The sequence below is a fragment of the Solanum verrucosum genome, unplaced genomic scaffold, assembly GCF_900185275.1.
Source record: "Solanum verrucosum unplaced genomic scaffold, falcon-dt-bn FXZP01000180.1, whole genome shotgun sequence".
Classification (NCBI taxonomy): domain Eukaryota; kingdom Viridiplantae; phylum Streptophyta; class Magnoliopsida; order Solanales; family Solanaceae; genus Solanum; species Solanum verrucosum.
Genome location: NW_026020402.1, coordinates 1,502,892 through 1,523,732, shown reverse-complemented (window position 1 = coordinate 1,523,732; position 20,841 = coordinate 1,502,892). Strand labels below are relative to the sequence as shown.

Genomic DNA, 20,841 nt, shown 5'->3' with positions numbered 1-20,841 from the left:
CTATGACCACGAGAGCTCAAACAAATTCCCTCAAGCCTAAAACACTCACTGTATCTCGCCATTCTATCCCAGTTTCATCCGTCATGGCAAGTGAACCAAAAACCTATAAGCAAGCTGCATCCTCTCCTGAGTGGTTGTGCGCCATAGAAGCTGAGTATCAAGCATTGCGCCGTAACTGCACTTGGACACTTGCTCCCTGCCCTCACAATGCAAATGTGATGGGTTGCAAATGGGTATACCGTATTAAGCGACAAGCAGATGGGTCAATCGAAAGGTACAAAACTCGCTTAGTTGCCAAATGTTTTCATCAAGAAGAGGGGGTGAATTTTCATGATACATTCAGCCCAGTTGTCAAACCTTTAACAATCAGACTTGTCTTATCTTATGCAATGTCTAAAGGTTGGGCTATTAAGCAATTAGATGTTAACAATGCATTCCTTAATGGTGACCTTACGGAGGTTGTTTACATGTCTCAACCACCAGGCTTTATTGACAAGTCCCACCTACATTTTGTGTGTCGCTTGTCGAAGGCGTTATATAGACTAAAACAAGCTCCCCGCGCCTGGTTTCTCAAGCTCAAAACATTTCTCCTATCGCATGGTTATATTTGTTGTTACTCTGACTCATCCTTGTTTGTCTGTCATACTCCCTCCTCCACTACCTACCTCTTGGTTTATGTGGACGACATCATCATAACGGATAGTGATCCATCTTATATATCCTCATTCACCCAATCCCTTGATCTTCAGTTCTCTTTGAAAGACCTTGGTAATCTCTCATTTTTCTTGGGTATTGAAGTAACTCGTGTTGGATCTGGGATGCATCTCTCTCAAACTAGCTACATTCGAGATTTACTCACTCGAACAAAAATTACAGATTGCAAGTCTTCTCCTTCTCCAGCGGACACCACATTCTAATTGTCCAAACATGGTGAAACCTTTGATGATCCATCATTATTTAGGAGCATTGTTGGGGCTCTTCAATATGCGACCTTTACACGAACAAAGATCTCCTTCTCGATTAGTCGTGTTTGTCAATACATGCAGAATCCTACATTGGATCATTAGAAAGCCGTGAAACGGATCCTTCGCTATCTCAAAGGCTCCCTTACGCATGGTATATCCATCACACCATCCACTTCATCTACTATAAATGTTTACTGTGATGCAGAGTGGGCTGCTGATCTTGATGACCGTCGTTCTCATCATGGCTTTGTTGTATATTATGGTCCTAATCTAATCAGTTAGTCCTCACGGAAGCAAAATGTAGTAGCTCGGTCCAGCACTGAAGCTGAATATCGTGCCATTGCATTTGCCGCATCAGAAGTATCTTAGATAGCTAGTTTGATTAAGGAACTCTGGTTGCCTTGTCCTCGCCCTCTCGTGATATTCTATGATAACATCAGTGCCATTTATCTCACTGCCAATCCTGTCTTTCATCAAAGGTCGAAGCATATTGAAATTGACTATCACTTTGTTCGCGAAAAGGTTTCTTGTGGCCAGCTTTGTGTTAAGTACATTCCTTCCACTGATCAAACTGTTGATGTGTTCACTAAAGCTCTAAGCTCCTTTCGTTTTGCTCATCTACGATCCAAGCTCACTGTCTCCAAACCCGACATGCGCTTGCCGGGGGGTGTTAGATGACAATGATTCCTTATTTGCTTGAATATAGGATTCCTCTATAGATATTAATAAGTCTCTTATGTAAACTCAAAGTCCTTTATTAATTAGGATAGCTCTTTCCTTTTTGTATTCAAACTCTATTATGTACATCATCAGCACACCTATATATATACATATATTATGGTAGCCTTGGTCACGGCAGACAAGACCAAGAGAGCTTACCTCTTCTTTGTGCGTTTTAATTGCTAATCTAAGTAGTATTTAATATAAATGTAGTTTCATTGCATTTTATGTATGCAAGGAATTAGACTTTATGTTTTAGATTTGTATTTGACTAGTACCAACTTCTTAAAATGTTGAGTAGTTTTAAAGTAGTAGTTAATGTAATGCAAGTTAATGTAAGTGTAGTTTCATACTATTGTAATTCCTGTATGTAGGGAATCGAATTTTATGTGTTAGATCGCCCGATCGAACTCCCGCACATGTATGCAAATCATAACATAATTAATGATTTGAAGGCGAAACATACACCGATCCAGTTCAATCGATTCAGGATACATTGTTTGGGGTGTATACCCAAATGCACGAGTGTTGAACGCAAGCACAAATCTTACTATATTCATTAATAAACTTTTGCAATTCATCGGTAATCATATCCAAAGAATTTTGAAAATAATTACAATTAGGACAATCATGTTGTCTTACCTCGCTTGATTCTCCCATTACCATAAAGCAGATATTTGTTGTTTGGGCAGGATCTTCTTCCAATGCTTCTTCATCGCTCAACGCTTCAAGACTCTTTGGATCCCATTCTTCCTATGATTTTTATGGTAGTCATTATTCTTATAGTCTTGTTGGGGCCTATGTCTTCTTTGTTGCAGTATTTGTCTAACTCTCTATTTTATATAAGTCATTCCCTCACATTAATCAACCTCTTCCTCAATTTCAAAAGTTCCACCGGTAAAAGTTACAGTTTTCTTTTTGTCATTTTTGTTGTAACTATTGATACAATTTCGTTCATAGGCCATAAGATTTTTTCGAAGTTCATCATAGGTCATCTTTTGCAGATCTCCATCCTCAAGAATAGAAGCTTTGGTTTTCTAGGCTTCTGAAAGACTTTCGATGAGCTTTCTAATTTGTAATTCATTTAAGTATATCATTCTTAGAGATTTGATATCGCAAATAATTTTGCTAAATCGTGAGAACATACTCTCTACATCATCCTCGTCTGCCATTTTGAACAATTCATATTCATTTGCTAATGAACTGATTGGAGTTTCTTTTACTTTATTGGTTTCTTCAGAGGTGACTTCAAGCTTGTCTCACTTATTTTTTTCTAGTTTCATATGTTAAGATTTTGTCGTAGCTTGCTTCATTAACTGTACAGTATAACAGACTTATAGCTCTAGCATTAGTTTGGATTACCTATTATTATTCCTTTGTGATGTCAAAAGATTATGGATCAAAAGGTTTGTCAGCAACTTCCTTCCCAGTGAGTTCGGGAATGAGCTTTGGTCCCTTTTTGATAGCTACCCATGCTTGGAGGTCGTTTGAAGTAAGAAAATATTGGTTTTGTCTTTCCAGTAGTACTAGTGTTGACCATTAAAGTAAGAAGATCGGTTTGAAGAATTTCTGTCTTGAATAAGAGCACTAGGAATTTGATAATTTTTCATAGATCTTTACTCACGTGTGGTTAATACTCTATTGGTGAGACTTGCTCTGATGCCAATTGAAAGTTAAGAAAGGGGAGAATTAAAATTATAGTAGTCGACTGACCTTTGTGAGTAGTCGGCGCTTCCTGCAGATTAGATTCACAGAATATAAATAAGTAAAATATAGAAATTAAATAAACACACAAAAATTTTATACTTGTTCAGATCACCGGTATGGTACCTAGTCCAGTCCCTTTGGGTTTCAAAGGTTTCCTTTAGAGGTTGAAAGGGAACTTAAGTTGTACAAAGTTGAACCTAAAGACATGTGTGATAAGCAAATCAGAGTTTCTTTTTTTACACGACTTCTACTTGTATAACCTACACTCAGAATCTTTCCTTCTTTTTTCCTTTTCAATTGTTCACTCAAGTGAGTACAAAATTTTATGAAAGATGGAAAAAGATAACAATATAAGTTCAAGTGAAGTTGTGTACGTCTAACTACAGAAGTAGGTTTGTCTTTATACACGATATTATATGATCGTTTTAGCTCTAACATGAAATCCAATGGAGTTTCCTTCAATCAAGAATTTATAACGTTTTCTTGATTGAGTTCACGCCTTCTTTGACTGAAATTCAGCGATGTCCAATCTGCCTTGAACATATTTTTACTTGTAGGTTTCTACTGTAGGTTGATGGTTGATTTTCCTTATGAATCGAGATTTGATTTCTTGCATAGGGGATCTTTATTTCTTGAATCGCTTGATTCACTGGTCTGATTTATTTGATATCTGCATATGTGAAATTTGCCTTGATTTACTTGATATCTGCATAAGTGAAATCCACTTTTCTTTTTTGGCTTCAACTAGATTGATTTGAGTGAATCAATCTTTTCCTTATGTGACGACTGTTGTTTTGATAATTGATGAGTCAATCTTTCAGATCTCATGTATCTAGAACAGATATACAGATCCTGATTTCCCTGCGACATAGGAGAGTTTGTCATTATGCAAAACATCATAAGCTAGCATCCTCCTCTTTCTACTTTTCAATTCCAAACTCATTAACGATACGAGAATCAAACCATCATCATTAGAAAGACCTTGCAATAAATTGTTCTCGAGTGAAATTCAAAATAAATGAAGTCTATTTTTGATAAATCAATGGAAGTATGTTGTACATATATTAACAATTTTCTTGTTTGAAAAATCATTAGCCATGAAATATATTTAAAAAACGCTAAATCAATAAAGTTTTTATCATAATTTGGTATAACTATCAAAAATTAGAAGACTACATATAAATTGAAAGCTATAGAAAAATCATATACATGACATAAATGATAGTTACAAACCTCAAATTGTATTACTACTTTTTATTCAAAATTTTATGATTTAATGGAAAAAAACGTGTGAGCTAGGGCGAAGGACAGAAGAGAGGGAATGTAGGTGATGAATGTGGGATGGGAGCTAGGTTGACGAGAGACAGTGAGTTGATTAGGATGAAGACGTTAATTGTGGATACATAATCTGTTGAGATATTCAATTGTCTTAATCTAGGCTAGTTTTTAGGAAATGGTGTGTCACAATGTATCTAACTTACAATATGGTATAAAATTCTTAATTAGTGAGAATATATGTAATTATTTGAAATTATAGGTAATGTTAGTAATTGTCTCTTAAATATGTATATGATGTGATTTTTCCATGTTAGTATATATGATATGAATATGTGTCTAATAAGATAGTTTTAAACTATTTTAATGGGTCGGATCATTGAAATGATTGAAGTGGATATCCTTTTATTTCTTAAAAACTTGATTTTAAATAAGAACTTCATGTGAACAAAATTTAATTTAAAAAATTAATAAAATAAGTTAAGTGAATTTGTAGGTGAAATACCATTATTGAATGATTTTTCAGTTACAAAATAAAGTTGACTGGCTTTTAAGAAAATTTACTCATAATTAAGTGAACATTTGAGATATTATTTTGAACAAATTTTACAGTCAAACACATATTCAATAATTACATTTAAAAATTTATGGCAGCTAAATCACTATTAATGTTTCCTCACTTTCCTCATGCCTTATTCAAGATTTATTTAATTAGATGTTAGGAAGAAACAAAATAGAGAGAATCAAAATAACAAAGAATTAGAATAAACATGATTTCACCTCCTATATAAACCCCTAGTTACAACACTAATTAACTAGAGAGGATAATTAAGTCCCCCTTGAGAGAATATGGAAATAGTTTGGCCTCTCACTATTTCCCTATTGTTCCTAGTCTTCAAACTTGTGTCATTGACACTAAACAAACATAATCTCCCACCAAGTCCAGCACTTAAGTTTCCAATAATAGGACATCTCTATATTTTGAAAGAACATATACATCGTACCCTTGAAAATCTTTCTGAAAAACATGGTCCAATTTTCTCTCTTCAATTAGGCAAACGTCTCGTCGTGGTTGTGTCATCTCCATCCTCAGTGAAGGAATGTTTCACCAAGAATGATGTTGTTCTTGCTGATCGTCCTCCTTTAATGATCGGAGGATACAACTGCACAACAATCATCGATTCGTGTTATGGTGATCATTGGCGTAACCTAAGACGTATTTGTGCACTTGAAATCCTCTCCGTTACTAGTCTCAAAAAGTCACAAACCATTAGACAATTTGAAGTCAAGCTTCTTTTGCATAAGTTGTTTCAAAATTGTAACGATTTTGGTACAATTTTTGAACTTAAGTCAAAATTTACTGAATTATCATTTAATGTTATTATGAGAATGGTATCTGGAGACGGATTTTTCGATCAAGATAAAGGTAAGGCGGTGTATTTTCGTGAGCTTATAGATGAGTTTTTTAGCAATGGGGGTGCATCAAATGTTGATGATTTTTTGCCTGTACCATTTGGTTGGATTTATAAGTTTATTAAAAAGAATGCACTGACGCAGCTTGGCAAAAAATTGGATGAGTTCTTGCAAGATTTAATTGATGAATACCGTGGTGTGGAGAACCAAAATACTATGATTGATAATTTGCTTTCTTTGCAAGAATCGCAACCAGATTACTATACTGACGATATCATTAAAGGAATTATATTGGTAAGCTTTCAATACTCATGCATCGCCATATATACTACGTACATATATGTGTACCCTTTAATTATTATTTGTCGGGAAAAAGGGGCCATTTATATCGCTCAAGTGGTGCATATAATATATATACTCTCATCGTATAATAAATGATGCATAGATACTGATTTTTGCTACCAAGCTGAATTTATTAAAAAAAAAAAAAAAAAAAAAAGATAAACACAAAACTGATCTACAAAAAATCAATCCCTCTTTTATTTGGATCGACCCAAACTCATGTTATGACTGAGTGGAAGAGGGATTGGGTTTTTTCATTTGGGTTGGGTCTGGTCCTGGCCGGATCCGGTTGGGGTAATTAAAAAATGGGTGAGTTAATTTTTTTAAATTAAGTGACATTTTTTGGAATTATAAAACTTGTTTTAAGGTTTTTCTTAATTTAATGATTATAGACATGTTTATGAAAAAGATAAATATACCCCACATATTAAACTACAGGGGTATATTCACCTTTTTTTTTCAAAACAAGTATATTTACTCTAAAACAAAAAATTTAAGGATATATTTTTCCAATTTTCCCTTATTTATTACACTGGAGCACAAACATCAACAAATATACCTAGTACTTGGCTAGGGTACTACTAAGAAAAATCCAAAACACCAAGCTAATCAAAGAATCAAATAATATAGTCATATATATATATATATATACATTGTTTGTTTGATTTGATTTTTTTGATTAAAAATACATACACCATTTATACAAATATATCATTAAAAAGTTGTAGATATAATATTTTATGATACTTTCTCGATATGTTACGCAGGTCATAGTGATTGGGGGAACAGACACAACAGCTGTGACTATTGAATGGGCAATGACACATTTACTTAACCATCCACAAGTGTTGAACAAAGTAAGAACTGAAATAGACAGTCATGTTGGTTTTGATCGTCTAGTGAATGAGACTGATTTGCCCAATTTGAAATATCTTCAAAGTATCATTTCGGAGACTTTCCGATTATCTCCAGCAGCACCGATGTTAATTCCCCATCAATCAGCAGATGATACCAAAATAGGTGGTTTCGACGTTCCACGTGGGACAATCCTATTGGTGAATGCTTGGGCTGTTCATAGGGATCCGTTAGTATGGGCTGACGATCCAGGAAGTTTTAGACCAGAGAGATTCGAAGGTATCGATGTGAAACCGTGGGAGTTATTGCCATTTGGAATGGGAAGGAGGACATGCCCAGGTGCTGGACTTGCTCAACGTGTGATTGCTTTAACTGTTGGAACTTTGGTTCAGTGTTTTGAGTGGGAAATAGTTAGCAAAGACAGTGATATAGCTGAAGGGAGTGGTCTCACTCTTGCAAAAGCTGAGCCACTTAATGCAAAGTGCAAGGCACGTGATATTGCTTATGCACTACTTTAATTAATTTCTAGAAATGCACTGAACATCTTGTTTGGTTGGTTGTTATTTATCGTTTCATAAGATATCGTTTTGGGGACAGATTTCTCAATGTTGGTCAAAGTACTATAAAATTTCAATATTTAACTTATACTCTTGTTTTTTCCCGTCGTATTTAACTTATATAATCTATATTTATTTCTACAATAATTGTATCATGAGTTCTCTCTAATCCACAAAGATAGAAGGTAAGGTCTCTAAAATTCGACCTTTTTCAAGTGTGGATGTCTTTTTATATATAGCTCAAAGTTATATATAGACTAGGAGAGAAATCGTTCAAGATTTTCTTTATGTTGGTGTCTTAAAATGTGAAATGAAACTTTTATAGATCCATTTTTTTCTTGTAGGTTACAAGAATTAATGAAAAACAAAAATTCAACCAAATGAATATGTGAAAGCACCAGATAATAATAGTAGTATGACTACATTTTTTGTACTGAGAGTTAGGACTACAAAAATAAGAGCTATAAAAACATTGGTAGAAAAAAGGGTGCAAAGATAAAATAGAAAAGAGGTTTTGCAAAGAAAAAAAAATGCAAATGAAGAAAAGAATAAAGTTTGAGAAAATGAAAGTGTGTGAGATATTGTCACAACAAGGAAAGGAATCCGCAAAGACACTTGTCAAAAAGAAATGGTGCCCTCATACAACTATTGTTGGACATTGTGTCTCAACTATCATAAAAATTTTCACATACATGTACCTTAACCAAGATCAGGAATTGCATACATGAAAATAATCAAATGTAGTATTAATAAAATTGCTGACTTTTGGGGATTAACACTATAACAAAAATAAATTTTAGCAGTAATAAAATAAAGAGTACTAAAATATGTACATGCATTAGTTAATTGTCATTAGATATAATATCGTTATATACTTTATGAACATTTACAAAGAATGTAATTGCTTATTTTTAATGTAGTTGCATTGACGACAATACTAAAATGCTTAGTAGTGTATTGCGCATCTGAAACGAAATTCAAAGTGAAGGGACAAGAAATTCCGTAAAACCGGTTTAGTTTGTCCCCCGCCCTGCCCATTCTCTGTCTTAACGGACGGAACAAGTTTCCACTTTTTTCCAACTCCATATTGCCACTATTATATATACATTTTACAAAATGCCAATATGCATTATTTTGAACCACCAATAATACATAAACTTAAAAGAACGATTTGGATTCAGTTTAAACTTTGTAATATTTTTCAAATGTTAGAAGCAAAGAGCCGGTTCAACAGCATTATCTCCATCTTTACATTATTGAACATCACCATTATCCTCATTTTTTGTAGCATAGCAGCGGAGGCTATAAGACCAGTTTCGACGACACGCTACGTCAAATCAGATGATGTTCCAATCTTTAGAAATGAAGCATATTCTGGTCCAAGCCGTCATGGTCGAGGTCATTAATTAGTGAATATTACAACATGAAGAAGCTAAGTCCAAATCTCATTTTTCACTTCTTTATAATAATATATCTACCTTTGTATAGAACTATTTGACCATTTTTGTACTCGTAGCTCGTGTTATTATATCATATATTCTAAGATAATGCCGTGGAGTCTTTTAATGAGCAATATAATGTGTTAATTTCTTTCTTTGTTTTTTAAGCAGTACTAAACTGAGAACAAATTGTGCAACTAATTAGACAACCTCCTGATGCAGTAGTAACACAAGATGACTCTGGCAACTATAACAATAATAACATTGCAAAATACTATATATATATATATATATATATACAAATAATTAAACAAGGAAGCTACAATGAATATGTCCAAATCAAAAAAAGGTAAACAAACATTTATCGTTCTCATTCGAGGAGAAATGGACAAAAACATATATCGGAAATAGAAGTTTTTGAGGTGGTATTGGGACGTACGACTGCTAGCATGGGTAAGTTAATTGTCTCCACTTACTCCAAGTTCTAATCAAATCACTCACTCTAATTGGAGAGATCGAATAAAATTAGTGATCTAAAATAAAATTGTAAAAAAGATTTCAAATATATATAATTAAATTAGCTTTTGCATATGTTATACGTGAATCTTGTGTGTCACACGTGTGCATTTTGTGCATCTTATGCATCACATGCAGTTATGCGTCATGTAGCATCTCGTGGCGTCACACATGTTAATCAGTAAAAACTTTTTAATATATAGTTAAAACATGTATGTGAGCTATACCGCAAAAATAAAAGGATAGTGTAAACTCAAAATTGAAAAAATGAATCAAAGATTTTTTTTTAAAAATGAAAAAATATCATATTTCAGCAACTTGTTAAATTATTAGAAATTGTAAGTTTAAATTACTTTTAGGATACTTCTCATGCACCTTCTATAGGTGTCAATTTGACGAGAAGACAGGCCCATCACCCACAGTTGAGAATTAAAATGGTTTGGGTTGGGTCCAAGCTAGTCAGCCCATTTGACCATTTAAGTTAGCTGATTGCTAAAGCTTTTACAGGAATTTCTTGGCTTTCTCTTCTTATATGAGTTTATTAGATTTGTTGTTTTTTTTATAATTGATGATTAATGATTAATTTGTTATATTATATTTTTAAAAAATGGAACTTATCTCAAAAATCAATTTATTAATATTAGAGTCTTTAAGTTGAATCTAATAATTAAAAAATATTTGGACGGATATAATTAGAAGGTTTGATATCAAATATAAAGTTTTTAATCAATTTTGGAGCAAAACGCGTTGCGAGAGCCTAGAGGCTAGAAGTCCTACACAAGTTATGATAATTATCAAGATTTTGTTGGAAAATTATATGCACTGCTTACATGAATAATAGACAACAAAAACTTTTATGCTAGAACACATACAATCATGCTAGAGCATGTAAACTTTCTGAAATTTAATTTAAGATTTACCTCTTGAAGTGTGAGCAGATAAATACCTTCAAGCGAATCCACAATCTAGTCGACAAGCTAGAACCTTCAGGCAAATCCACAAGCTTGACGCCAGTTCTGTGGTCTTCTACAGTGATTCCAAGTTCATTTTCGAACTCTCTCAATATTTGGGTGGACAAATATCGTATAAACATATTCCCTTTCAATTAGAAGAATCTCTATTTATAGAGATTTCTTCATAGTCCAAGGAGGAGAGGAAACATCATGTCTTTCCTTAGAATAGAAAATGACATGCATTTCTCCATTTCCTTATAATAGAGAAAGACACATGCTTCTCCCTTTCCTTAGAACAGAGTAAGACACATGCTTCTCCCTTTCCTTAGAATAGAGAAAGACACATACTTCTCCCTTTCCTTAGAATATAAAAAGACACATACTGCTCTCTTTTCCCCTTAGAATAAATTCTTATTTCTAGTTAAATATGGGCATGATAGAGACCAAATAATTAATTACTGAGGCTTCCTATTGTAATGACCCGGAAGGTCATTTTTAGAAATTTTTATAAAATTACCATTTTACCCCTCTAGATAGTTTCCCCGAGTCATTTATAATCAGTCGGTAAAGTTAGTTTGAGAATTTTAAAATATTCGATAACTACGATTATTTAAGTAACGGATAGTAATCCAATAATTAATTATTTACAATTGGTAAATAATGGGTCAAGTCGATAATTTAATTAATACCCTAACCACTTGGCCATGTATTAAAAAGATGAATAAATGTTAGTGCGGTTAATAACTTATCTCAAAAAAAAACTGATTTGGGCGTGCGGCGAAAAAACAAGAAAAAGTGCGAAAACTGAGTGGATCAGGTAATTTTCATTCAAGATTCTTGGTAAATTGTATATATATAAATCATATATAGATATGTCGTCAGGTGATATTAGCGTGAGGATGATATTGTTGGAGATTGTTTTTTTAAAAAATAAAATGGACAAAAATGGTTGTCAGTTAGTGATGGGAATTGAATTGACGGTAAGGTTGATAGGATTGTTCTAATGTCATAATGTGATTCTGGTATGAATAGATAAGTTTAGGAATTTCATACTTTTGCCTCATATGGTCTCCGCCGTGCAAGATTTTCGTAGCCAGTCAGATTGTGTAGTTGGTAGTTCTTATTTTATTATGAATTAACTATTTAATATATTGAGATAGGTAATTAAATATTGGGTTACAGAATTATATGAATATCATTAGACTTATGATATTGGAGAAGTTGAAGCTTAACCCTAGGTTTGAAACTTAGAAACTTGATTATGAATTTGGGTGAATTGTTGGTTTAAGGCTAAACACATAGTAATGTGGGTGTTGTTAATTTCAAAATCTTATTGTGGTAATTTGTTTGGATAGATTGTATTGATTTGGAGCCCAATGAAAGAGGGAGACTCAAGTCCCAGAGTGATTGTTCGACTATTTGAGGCAAGTGAATTTCTAAACCCTTGTTAAGTGTATGGAATTCATGTATTTCCTTCTAATATGTGTTTAGGGTAATGATGCTTGGTGATGGGTTGACTTGTTCACATTGATTAATTCTAATGATGAGAAAGGGATAATAAAAGGCAATGTGATCAATTGTTTGTGAGATGTGTTGAGAATTGTTTGAAAGTCTTGTTGAATCATTGTTGATGTTGTATTTTGATTGGGTTGTTGTGAATTGTGCAATGTTATGAAAATGGTCATGTCTTCATTATTTGTGTGAACATGTCATTTGCATTGTTCTGAGACATGGTTGTGACAAGTGTTATGTGCATTGAGAAAGAATGAGAAAATAAAGAGAATGTACCATTTCGAGGGACGTATCGCGCGCCGCGATGGATACTATATTTCGAGGGATGTGTCGCGCGCCGCGACAGATACTATATTTCGAGAGACGTATCGCGCGCCGCGATGGTTACTATTATCGAGGGTCGTATCGCGCGCCGCGATGGATGCATGGACAGATATGTCCCCCATGGGTCCTGGACTGAGAGACAGCGGGTGTGTATCATTAGGTCAGACATGCATCACTATACTTGACATTGCACTTCTTTATTATTGGTGAACTTGATCTTGTGTGTTGCTGATCTTGTGAGTGACTTTCTATGGAACTTGTGACTGATGAATATTGAGCTTGTTGTTGAAGATATGCAATTGTTAGAGTGTTGTTGTTGAGGATATGAAACTATTGTTGTTGTTGAGGATATGAAATTGTTAGTGTTGTGTTGAGCTATGTGCTTTGTAAACTGTGAACTGTTATGTTGGGCTGGTACTAAGCAGGTTATAGTTGTGGAGGTGGTAATTGATGAACTTGTTGTTGAGAATATATGATTGTTAGAATGTTGTTGTTGAGATATGTGCTTGTAAATTGTGAACTGTTAGGTTGGGTTGGTTTTTTACAGATTGTAGTTGTGAAGGTTCGGTTGGGGTGTAAGAAGTACTTGTATTCTATCCCCTTAGCTCGTGTTTAGAGGTTTACTTTCTGAGTATCGTGTGGTTTGGTACTCACCCCTTGCTTCTACAAATATTTGTAGGTTACGAGCCTGGATTTTTGTGGTACTTGTTATTCTCTTCTTTTTCAAGGCTTCTGGGAGATTTGTGAGGTAGTTGTTTGTCTTCTCAGCGATCCTTCTTACTCATGTTTATGATCTTGTTCTACTCTAGAAACAATGTCATATGAGACTTGTATTTTTCTTTTAATTCAATTGTAATACTTTAGAGGCTTATACACGTGACAACCAGATTTTGGGGGTATATTTGAGTTTATTATAAAAATTTCCGCAATGGTTGAGTTTTAGGCTGACTTGTCTTGGTGGGTTAAGACGAGTGCCATCACGTCCATTTTGGATCGTGACAAAATGGTATCAGAGCCCCAGGTTCATAGGTCTCACGTGTATAAAAGTCGAGTCTAAATAGAGTCTCGAGGATCGGTACGGAGACGTCTGTACTTATCTTCGAGAGGCTATGGTGACTTTTAGGAAATATCTTCACTTCTTGAATCTCTATCGTGCATCATTTGTCCGTTCTAATTTTTATCACTCCATTCTATTTTCTCTCACTTAACCTATGGGAAATATGTTTTGTGAGATTTGGAATGTTCAATGATTTGAAAAAAATTGAGTTAGGTGATGACTTGATGAAGCATTTTCAGGATATTTGGATGATTAGGTTGAACAATGGTTTAAGGGACTTCATGAGCGTCTTATATTTTTATGTTTATTTTGGCTAGTCATCTAGTAGTGGGATCAGTACTTGTGTGGTATAAGCAATATCTGGAGTGGTTTGTCAATTGAAAGTGGAATGATTAAAAGAATGGCAAGATAATGAACTTTGTAACTTTGGAAACTATAATTAGTAAAGTTGTGATAACATGTATGGGTTGCTTAGCAATTAATGAAAACTGATGTTGCATTAGTTGAGGTCAGAACCTTTACTATGACTTCATATATTGAGTGTATATCAAAGAAGGTCATGATACGACTACTATAATGGTATCAATCCTTACTTGGTAAGAATTATAGAGTGTGCTACTCCTACTATTGACCCGATCTGCGAATGAATCACTTTGGATGAGAGACCGAATGAATTTAATAGTGTATTGTAGTTACTTTATGGGCAGAAATATGTAAGCTATTTGAGTACAATCTTCTCGAGGGGTATGTTGTATTCTAGTGGTGGATTTAACAGACTTTCACGATGTGCTGCTAGTGGTATATGGAAACGGATATGTCGATTGTAAATGTGAATACTAACAACTTAATGAGTTATCAATTGTATCACATGCTCATATAATAAGATTTGATGTTGCATTCATATTTGAGAAACTAACTAGTTCGTTACTACGGACGCTTGGGTTAAGCATTATTTATAAGAAAGCTTTTAGTGGTGGATCTTTGGTATGCTATTGATGTGTTTAGGTTGTGAAATGTATCTTGAGGATTTTAGATGAGTGTTGATTTCACCGTAAGCTCCTTGGAAGTGGATCGACATTAGGATGACAAGCTTATGAGTAAAGATAGTCTCAAAGAGTATACTTGTGTGAAGGTAATTGGAAATTTTAGTAAAAAGTGCATATAAAAGTGGGTTAGTCCTTTGAATTTGATAGGTATAACTGGGTTTAAGGTGTCATATTGATGAAAAGGTTGACTTCGTGGTGATGACAGGAGCTAACTAAGGATGATGGTAATAAGAGTTCGTGATGGACTGTGATTGAGTTGCAACTATATAATAAGGACTGTTGGTTAAACGATTTTTTTTGTATTGTAAGAAAGAGTATGAGTACCTAAGGTTGTGGTTTGCTACTATTTGGTGAGTAACGTTGTTGCATAAAGTTATAAGAGGAGAGAGCAATGATATTTACTCTAATTGTAATGGCCAATGATGTATCTTTAGAGGGGTTGAGAATCGGTTCAGAGACACGTGGTTCCATCCGTTTTGCTCTGATCACGGTAATAATGTCATGGGTTAATCAGATTGGTTAAAAACAATTGGATAAAACTTGAGGAAAGAGTGTATAGATGTTCAACTTGAGTGTGATTATAAGTTTTTTTTTTTGTGGTTTTGAGTTTGGTAATGAGTACGATTGAATTTTTATGAAAAGATATGATAAGGTCGATAGAGAGGCGATCAATGATAAGCTAAGATACGTGAATTCATAAGAATCTTCAAGGTATGAGTTAATGTTGATAGATAAAGGGATTGGGTTACACATTTGGATTCAAAATTTAAGGTTTTCATTGTGAGTTTAGGTTTGTGGTAGTGTGTTTTGTCAAGGTATGGATTGGTAAGGTAAGAAATGATCGATCACATTGAATATTGAACATTTGGAAGGACTTGTACATGATTTGAGTCATAAAGTGTGTTATTTTGGGTTTTTCAATGAACCTAAGGAAGGATTTCATTTAACGTTTTTATTTAGAGGATAATGTAAAAATGTCAAGGGTTGTTGGTCAAAAAATAAGATTGGTGAGTGAGACAACAAAAGGAACAAGAGTCTGGTGTATTGAAGAGTTCAAGATATTTAGAATATTATGTCATGGGAAAGATTTAAGAAAAGTGAAGGAATAAGACCTCTTGTATAAACCCTTGGTTTGTAGTTGAAAGATTTATTAATTTTTGCCTATGAGTTTAGATATGACTGTGAGATGTGAACTAGTTCAGTACAGGCTTACTAGAAATTATCATCAACTTTTCTAAAGATTGAGTTTTGTTTGGTTGACAAGCAATGATGTGTGGAAGATTTCATGTGGTTATGCTAAGCTAGATTGTTCAAATTATGATAGGTAACTTATTGATGATCAATGGTGTGGACCTACAATTTTATATGATTAATGAGGATTCGAGGGGATTGAAACTACTTTATTGATGGGACGATACAAACAGTTATGATGTGATACATAGGCATTTGATAGTGAGTAGAGGTTATGAGCTTATAGTATACCGAATTATTAGAGTGACTAAGAATTTCTCTAATTTTTGGCATGAGATGTATGATGGTTTGAATGGTAGTTGAAACTTGGTATGTGAAAAATTACGTGGAGTTGACATTAAGTGTGATTCAATTGTTGTATCTCGATGGTAAAGTACTTTAGATTTGGAATTAGTGCTATCAGTCTTGGGTGTGACCTGTATTTGTCATGAAATGCTTCAATGGAAAAAGGGGGAGTCATAGTTCGAAAATATTGGAGGCGATAATGTGTTTGCTAAGAAGACTTTAATACTAGTGACGATTTGAGAGTAAGGTAAATGGATGGTGTGGCTATGATGTTCTGTTAGTATTAAGAGTGTTGACCCTAGTGAAGTACTGTGAAGAGCACATGTGGTTCGATTAAATAAGTAGGTGAGCAATTATAATCGGGACTAGATTGGTGATTGTGGATAACTAGAAAATTAAACAGATAGAGTCATATAAATGAAAATGTTTGATATGGGCACTATGGAAGAAGTATCTAGTGTTATTCGACTTTGGTTCTGTATATTCTTATATGATCATCTACTTCGTTTTGGATATGGTTTGGAGTGTGATTTGCTACCTATACCCACACGTCTTTTCATATCTATGGGTGAATTCCTAGTGATGGATCGGGTGTACCGATCCTGCTATTGTCCTCTTGGTAGGGTGGCATCCTTGTTTAGACTTGTTCATTTCAGTTATGGAAGATTTGATGTTGTTTGGGATAGTTGAAGTATACTAGTAATTCTACACATATGATCTTGCTTATGAGAACGTATAGAAGAGCTTTTGTGAATAGTTGCAGTTATCCGACAGTGTTGTTAAAGGTTCTGCATCCTAGAGTGTACCGCTCGTTGGGTGCTTACTTGATCTTGTTCTTCTTTGGGTTAGATAAGTTTGATTCTCCTTTGATGAGTACACGATGTCTAAAGATCTGATTTTTTTAACTTAAGCTCGTGAAAAGATTGTGTTATGAAAAGGAAGTCTTGATAAAATCTGTAATGGTTTGTTTATTATGAGTGTGTGGCGGTTGGTTTAAGTTCATTTCTTGGTTGAAGCCAGTATTGATTCTGAATTTTATCGTGGTTATGTGAGAAAAGATTTGTCTTAGTGATTGTGTTATGGACTAGAGGGTTTCAGTTCAGATTGAGTTCATGGGTTAGTTTGTGGCTTGGTAATCACTCCTGATTAAATTTTGTCAAATTTTGATTCGAAAGTTCAGTTCTTAGTAGTTGATCTTGATGAAATGGTCTTAAGGAGGAGCTCACTTTGAGAGATTCACATTGACTCTTGAAATTATGCCTCAGGTTTTTGGTAACATCAATTATTCTTAGTTCTTCTTCTTTATGTTCGAGGACGAACATGCTTTTTAGTGGTGGATAATGTAATGACCCGGAAGGTCATTTTTAGAAATTTTTATAAAATTACCATTTTACCCCTCTGGATAGTTTCCCCGAGTCATTTATAATCAGTCGGTAAAGTTAGTTTGAGAATTTTAAAATATTCTATAACTACGATTATTTAAGTAACGGATAGTAATCCAATAATTAATTATTTACAATTGGTAAATAATGGGCCAAGTCGATAATTTAATTAATACCCTTACTGTCACGACCCAAGCCTAGGGCCTAGACGTGACATGACGAATGAGGAACCCAAAGGAACCCCAAACAAGCCTCTCAAACTTGTCATCACACTTCATCAGTCGCGGAAGTACATTCAACATTAATTAACGGGAAATAGGGACTAAGGGCAAACCATTTCAAAATGACATCATAGAACAAGAGTCAAGCTCATTTACAAAATACTTGTCCAACACACACCTCTACATACATAGATAGGACGGGGCCATGACATACTACCGGCTCCCCTCATAGTCAAAATACAATTGCAAGCTAAAGTCTCAAAACATAGGAGTAGGAAACATAACATACCCCTCGAATCATTGAGGACTCACCAACAACTCGGATAAGCACCGTACTAGCCACGTGAATGGAGAGAAGGATCAAGAGTAGCTCCGGTCCCTACATGGTGACATCATGTAGGCAAAATATGCGTTAGTACTTGGAATGTACTAAGTATGCGGGGTGCAACACAACAATAGACAAGGACACAATCGAAATACAAGAAATAGTTTCATAGGCATTATGAATAACAATATGAGGATGCATGATCAAAGTGAAGTCAAAACATGTTTAAGTAAATCTATACTAATAGTAGATTATCATATGTGTATGCATGATCCAACCAATCTATAACCCCAACTTAGGATGGGGGATGCCGTTCACACCCGGACACCCTGGTGGCAAGGTATAAACCCCTCACATGGTTGATGTTGGTCACACCCCAAGCATCCTAGGTGGTGAGATATAAACCTCTCACATGGTTGATGTTGGTCACACCCCAAGCATCCTAGGTGGTGAGATACAAACCTCTCACATGGTTGTCCGGTTCTTTTCCCCCGGACCGGACATGGTCATGCAACACTTTATATAGGAAATTCCCATTAGGCTCTAATGCAACCTCACGTATGGAATGAACATATACACAAACTTAGTTTGTCATCAACACATCTCTGGATTTCCATACATCTCATAACTCAAGCTTTAAAGCATCGATTCATCAATTCTCCATAGTTGGACATTTTGTCAAACACCTTGAAGGCATGTAATGGAATCAAAGAGCATGGAAAATAGGGTAGTAATTATGCAGCCAAACTAGTGAACAACCTACAACAACACCTTTTTAACACCCACAATACCACATGAAAATCTCCACATCCATTCCAAATTTAGGTTCAAGTTCTAGAGTCACAACATGCTCAAAACAATCACTTTTCATGTTTAAAATTCAATGTGCAGGAAATTATTACAAAGAACAAGACTAATTTATGAATCTTAACTTAAACCATGAATTAGTGAGTAGAATAGAGTCTAGGCACTATGGGTGGAAGGACCCATGAGTTCAACACCACATACCTTGAGTTTTTATGAAGGTCTTGAGAGTGTCTTCAATGGAAGCTTGGAACTTGGAGCAAGAGTCTCTTCAATCTTGAGGAAGGTTTTGGATTAGGGTTCTTGAGAGAACTTGAGAGAAAATGTGTCTAAGTATGGTAGAGGTGTTTTGAGAAATGTTTTAGAGATGAGAATTGAACTAATGGTATATAGGAAATAACATATGCCCTTTGGAAAAATGGTCCAACACTTAGAAAAAAAAATGAGGCGGGTGAACAGTAAAAACGCTCACTGGAAATTGCCTTTCCTGCCGGACATATTTTACGAAAATGGGCATAACTTATTCGTCCGAACTCCGAATGAGGTGAAACGAAGTGCGTTAGGTAGCTAACTCAAAGGGATTTCCATGGATATGTTATTGGCCACCCAATAACTTGTGTGCTAGGAGATATGACCCTCCAAAGTAGACCCTCGAAAAAGGCTTCAATTAGAAATTTCGGATTTTGATACGGTTGCTCTAAAATTTGGGTTAGACCCATTTCCCACTCAATTTGACCCCCTAAACAAGAATATGAAGTTGGATTTTCGAAAAACGAAATGGATTTTTTTTTTTTATATATAGCTAAACAAGTTTCCGGTAACTTCCGAAGCACATTTTTAAGAACTTTTTGGGTCATTTCACTTACCACTTGGCCATGTATTAAAAAGATGAATAAATGTTAGTGCGGTTAATAATTTATCTCAAAAAAAAACTGAATTGGGCGTGCGGCAAAAAAACAAGAAAAAGTGCGAAAACTGAGTGGATCAGGTAATTTTCATTCAAGATTCTTGGTAAATTGTGTATATATAAATCATATATAGATATGTTGTCAGGTGATATTAGCGTGAGGATGATATTGTTGGAGATTGTTTTTTTTTAAAATAAAATGGAGATAAAAATGGTTGTCAGTTAGTGATGGGAATTGAATTGACGGTAAGGTTGATAGGATTGTTCTAATGTCATAATGTGATTCTGGTATGAATAGATAAGTTTAGGAATTTCATGCTTTTGCCTCATATGGTCTCCGTCGTGCAAGATTTTCGTAGCCAGTCAGATTGTGTAGTTGGTAGTTCTTATTTTATTATGAATTAACTATTTAATATATTGAGATAGATAATTAAATATTGGGTTACAGAATTATATGAATATCATTAGACTTATTATATTGGAGAAGTTGAAGCTTAACCCTAGGTTTGAAACTTAGAAACTTGATTATGAATTTGGGTGAATTGTTGGTTTAAGGCTAAACACATAGTAATGTGGGTGTTGTTAATTTCAAAATCTTATTGTGGTAATTTGTTTGGATAGATTGTATTGATTTGGAGCCCAATGAAAGAGGGAGACTCAAGTCCCAGAGTGATTGTTCGACTATTTGAGGCAAGTGAATTTCTAAACCCTTGTTAAGTGTATGGAATTCATGTATTTCCTTCTAATATGTGTTTAGGGTAATGAGGCTTGGTGATGGGTTGACTTGTTCACATTGATTAATTCTAATAATGAGAAAGGGATAATAAAAGGCAATGTGATCAATTGTTTGTGTGAAGGAAAACTGCTCGAGAAGGAGAATAAGTTCTGCTTTGATGATGCTTGTCTTAGAGCATTTGGAGAATTGAAGGAAAAGTTGGTTACAGCACATATCATTATTTCACCAGATTGGGAACAACCGTTTGAG

At 34.5% G+C, this 20,841-nt stretch overlaps 2 protein-coding genes and 1 pseudogene across 2 annotated transcripts in view; 2 read left to right on the top strand and 1 right to left on the bottom strand.

Annotated features, from left to right (window-relative positions):
• The window catches only part of LOC125840269 (uncharacterized protein At2g23090-like), a 376,400-nt gene that overhangs the window by 228,617 nt on the left and 126,942 nt on the right, over positions 1-20,841 (top strand). The gene's annotated exons all lie outside the window — the stretch shown is intronic.
• Positions 5,517-7,795, top strand: LOC125840237 (cytochrome P450 81Q32-like). Its single transcript, XM_049519210.1, has 2 exons — positions 5,517-6,374; positions 7,190-7,795. Exons 1-2 carry the CDS (start codon positions 5,517-5,519, stop codon positions 7,793-7,795), a joined length of 1,464 nt encoding a protein of 487 aa, XP_049375167.1.
• Positions 9,036-20,841, bottom strand: part of LOC125840104 (uncharacterized) — a 49,122-nt pseudogene continuing 37,316 nt past the window's right edge.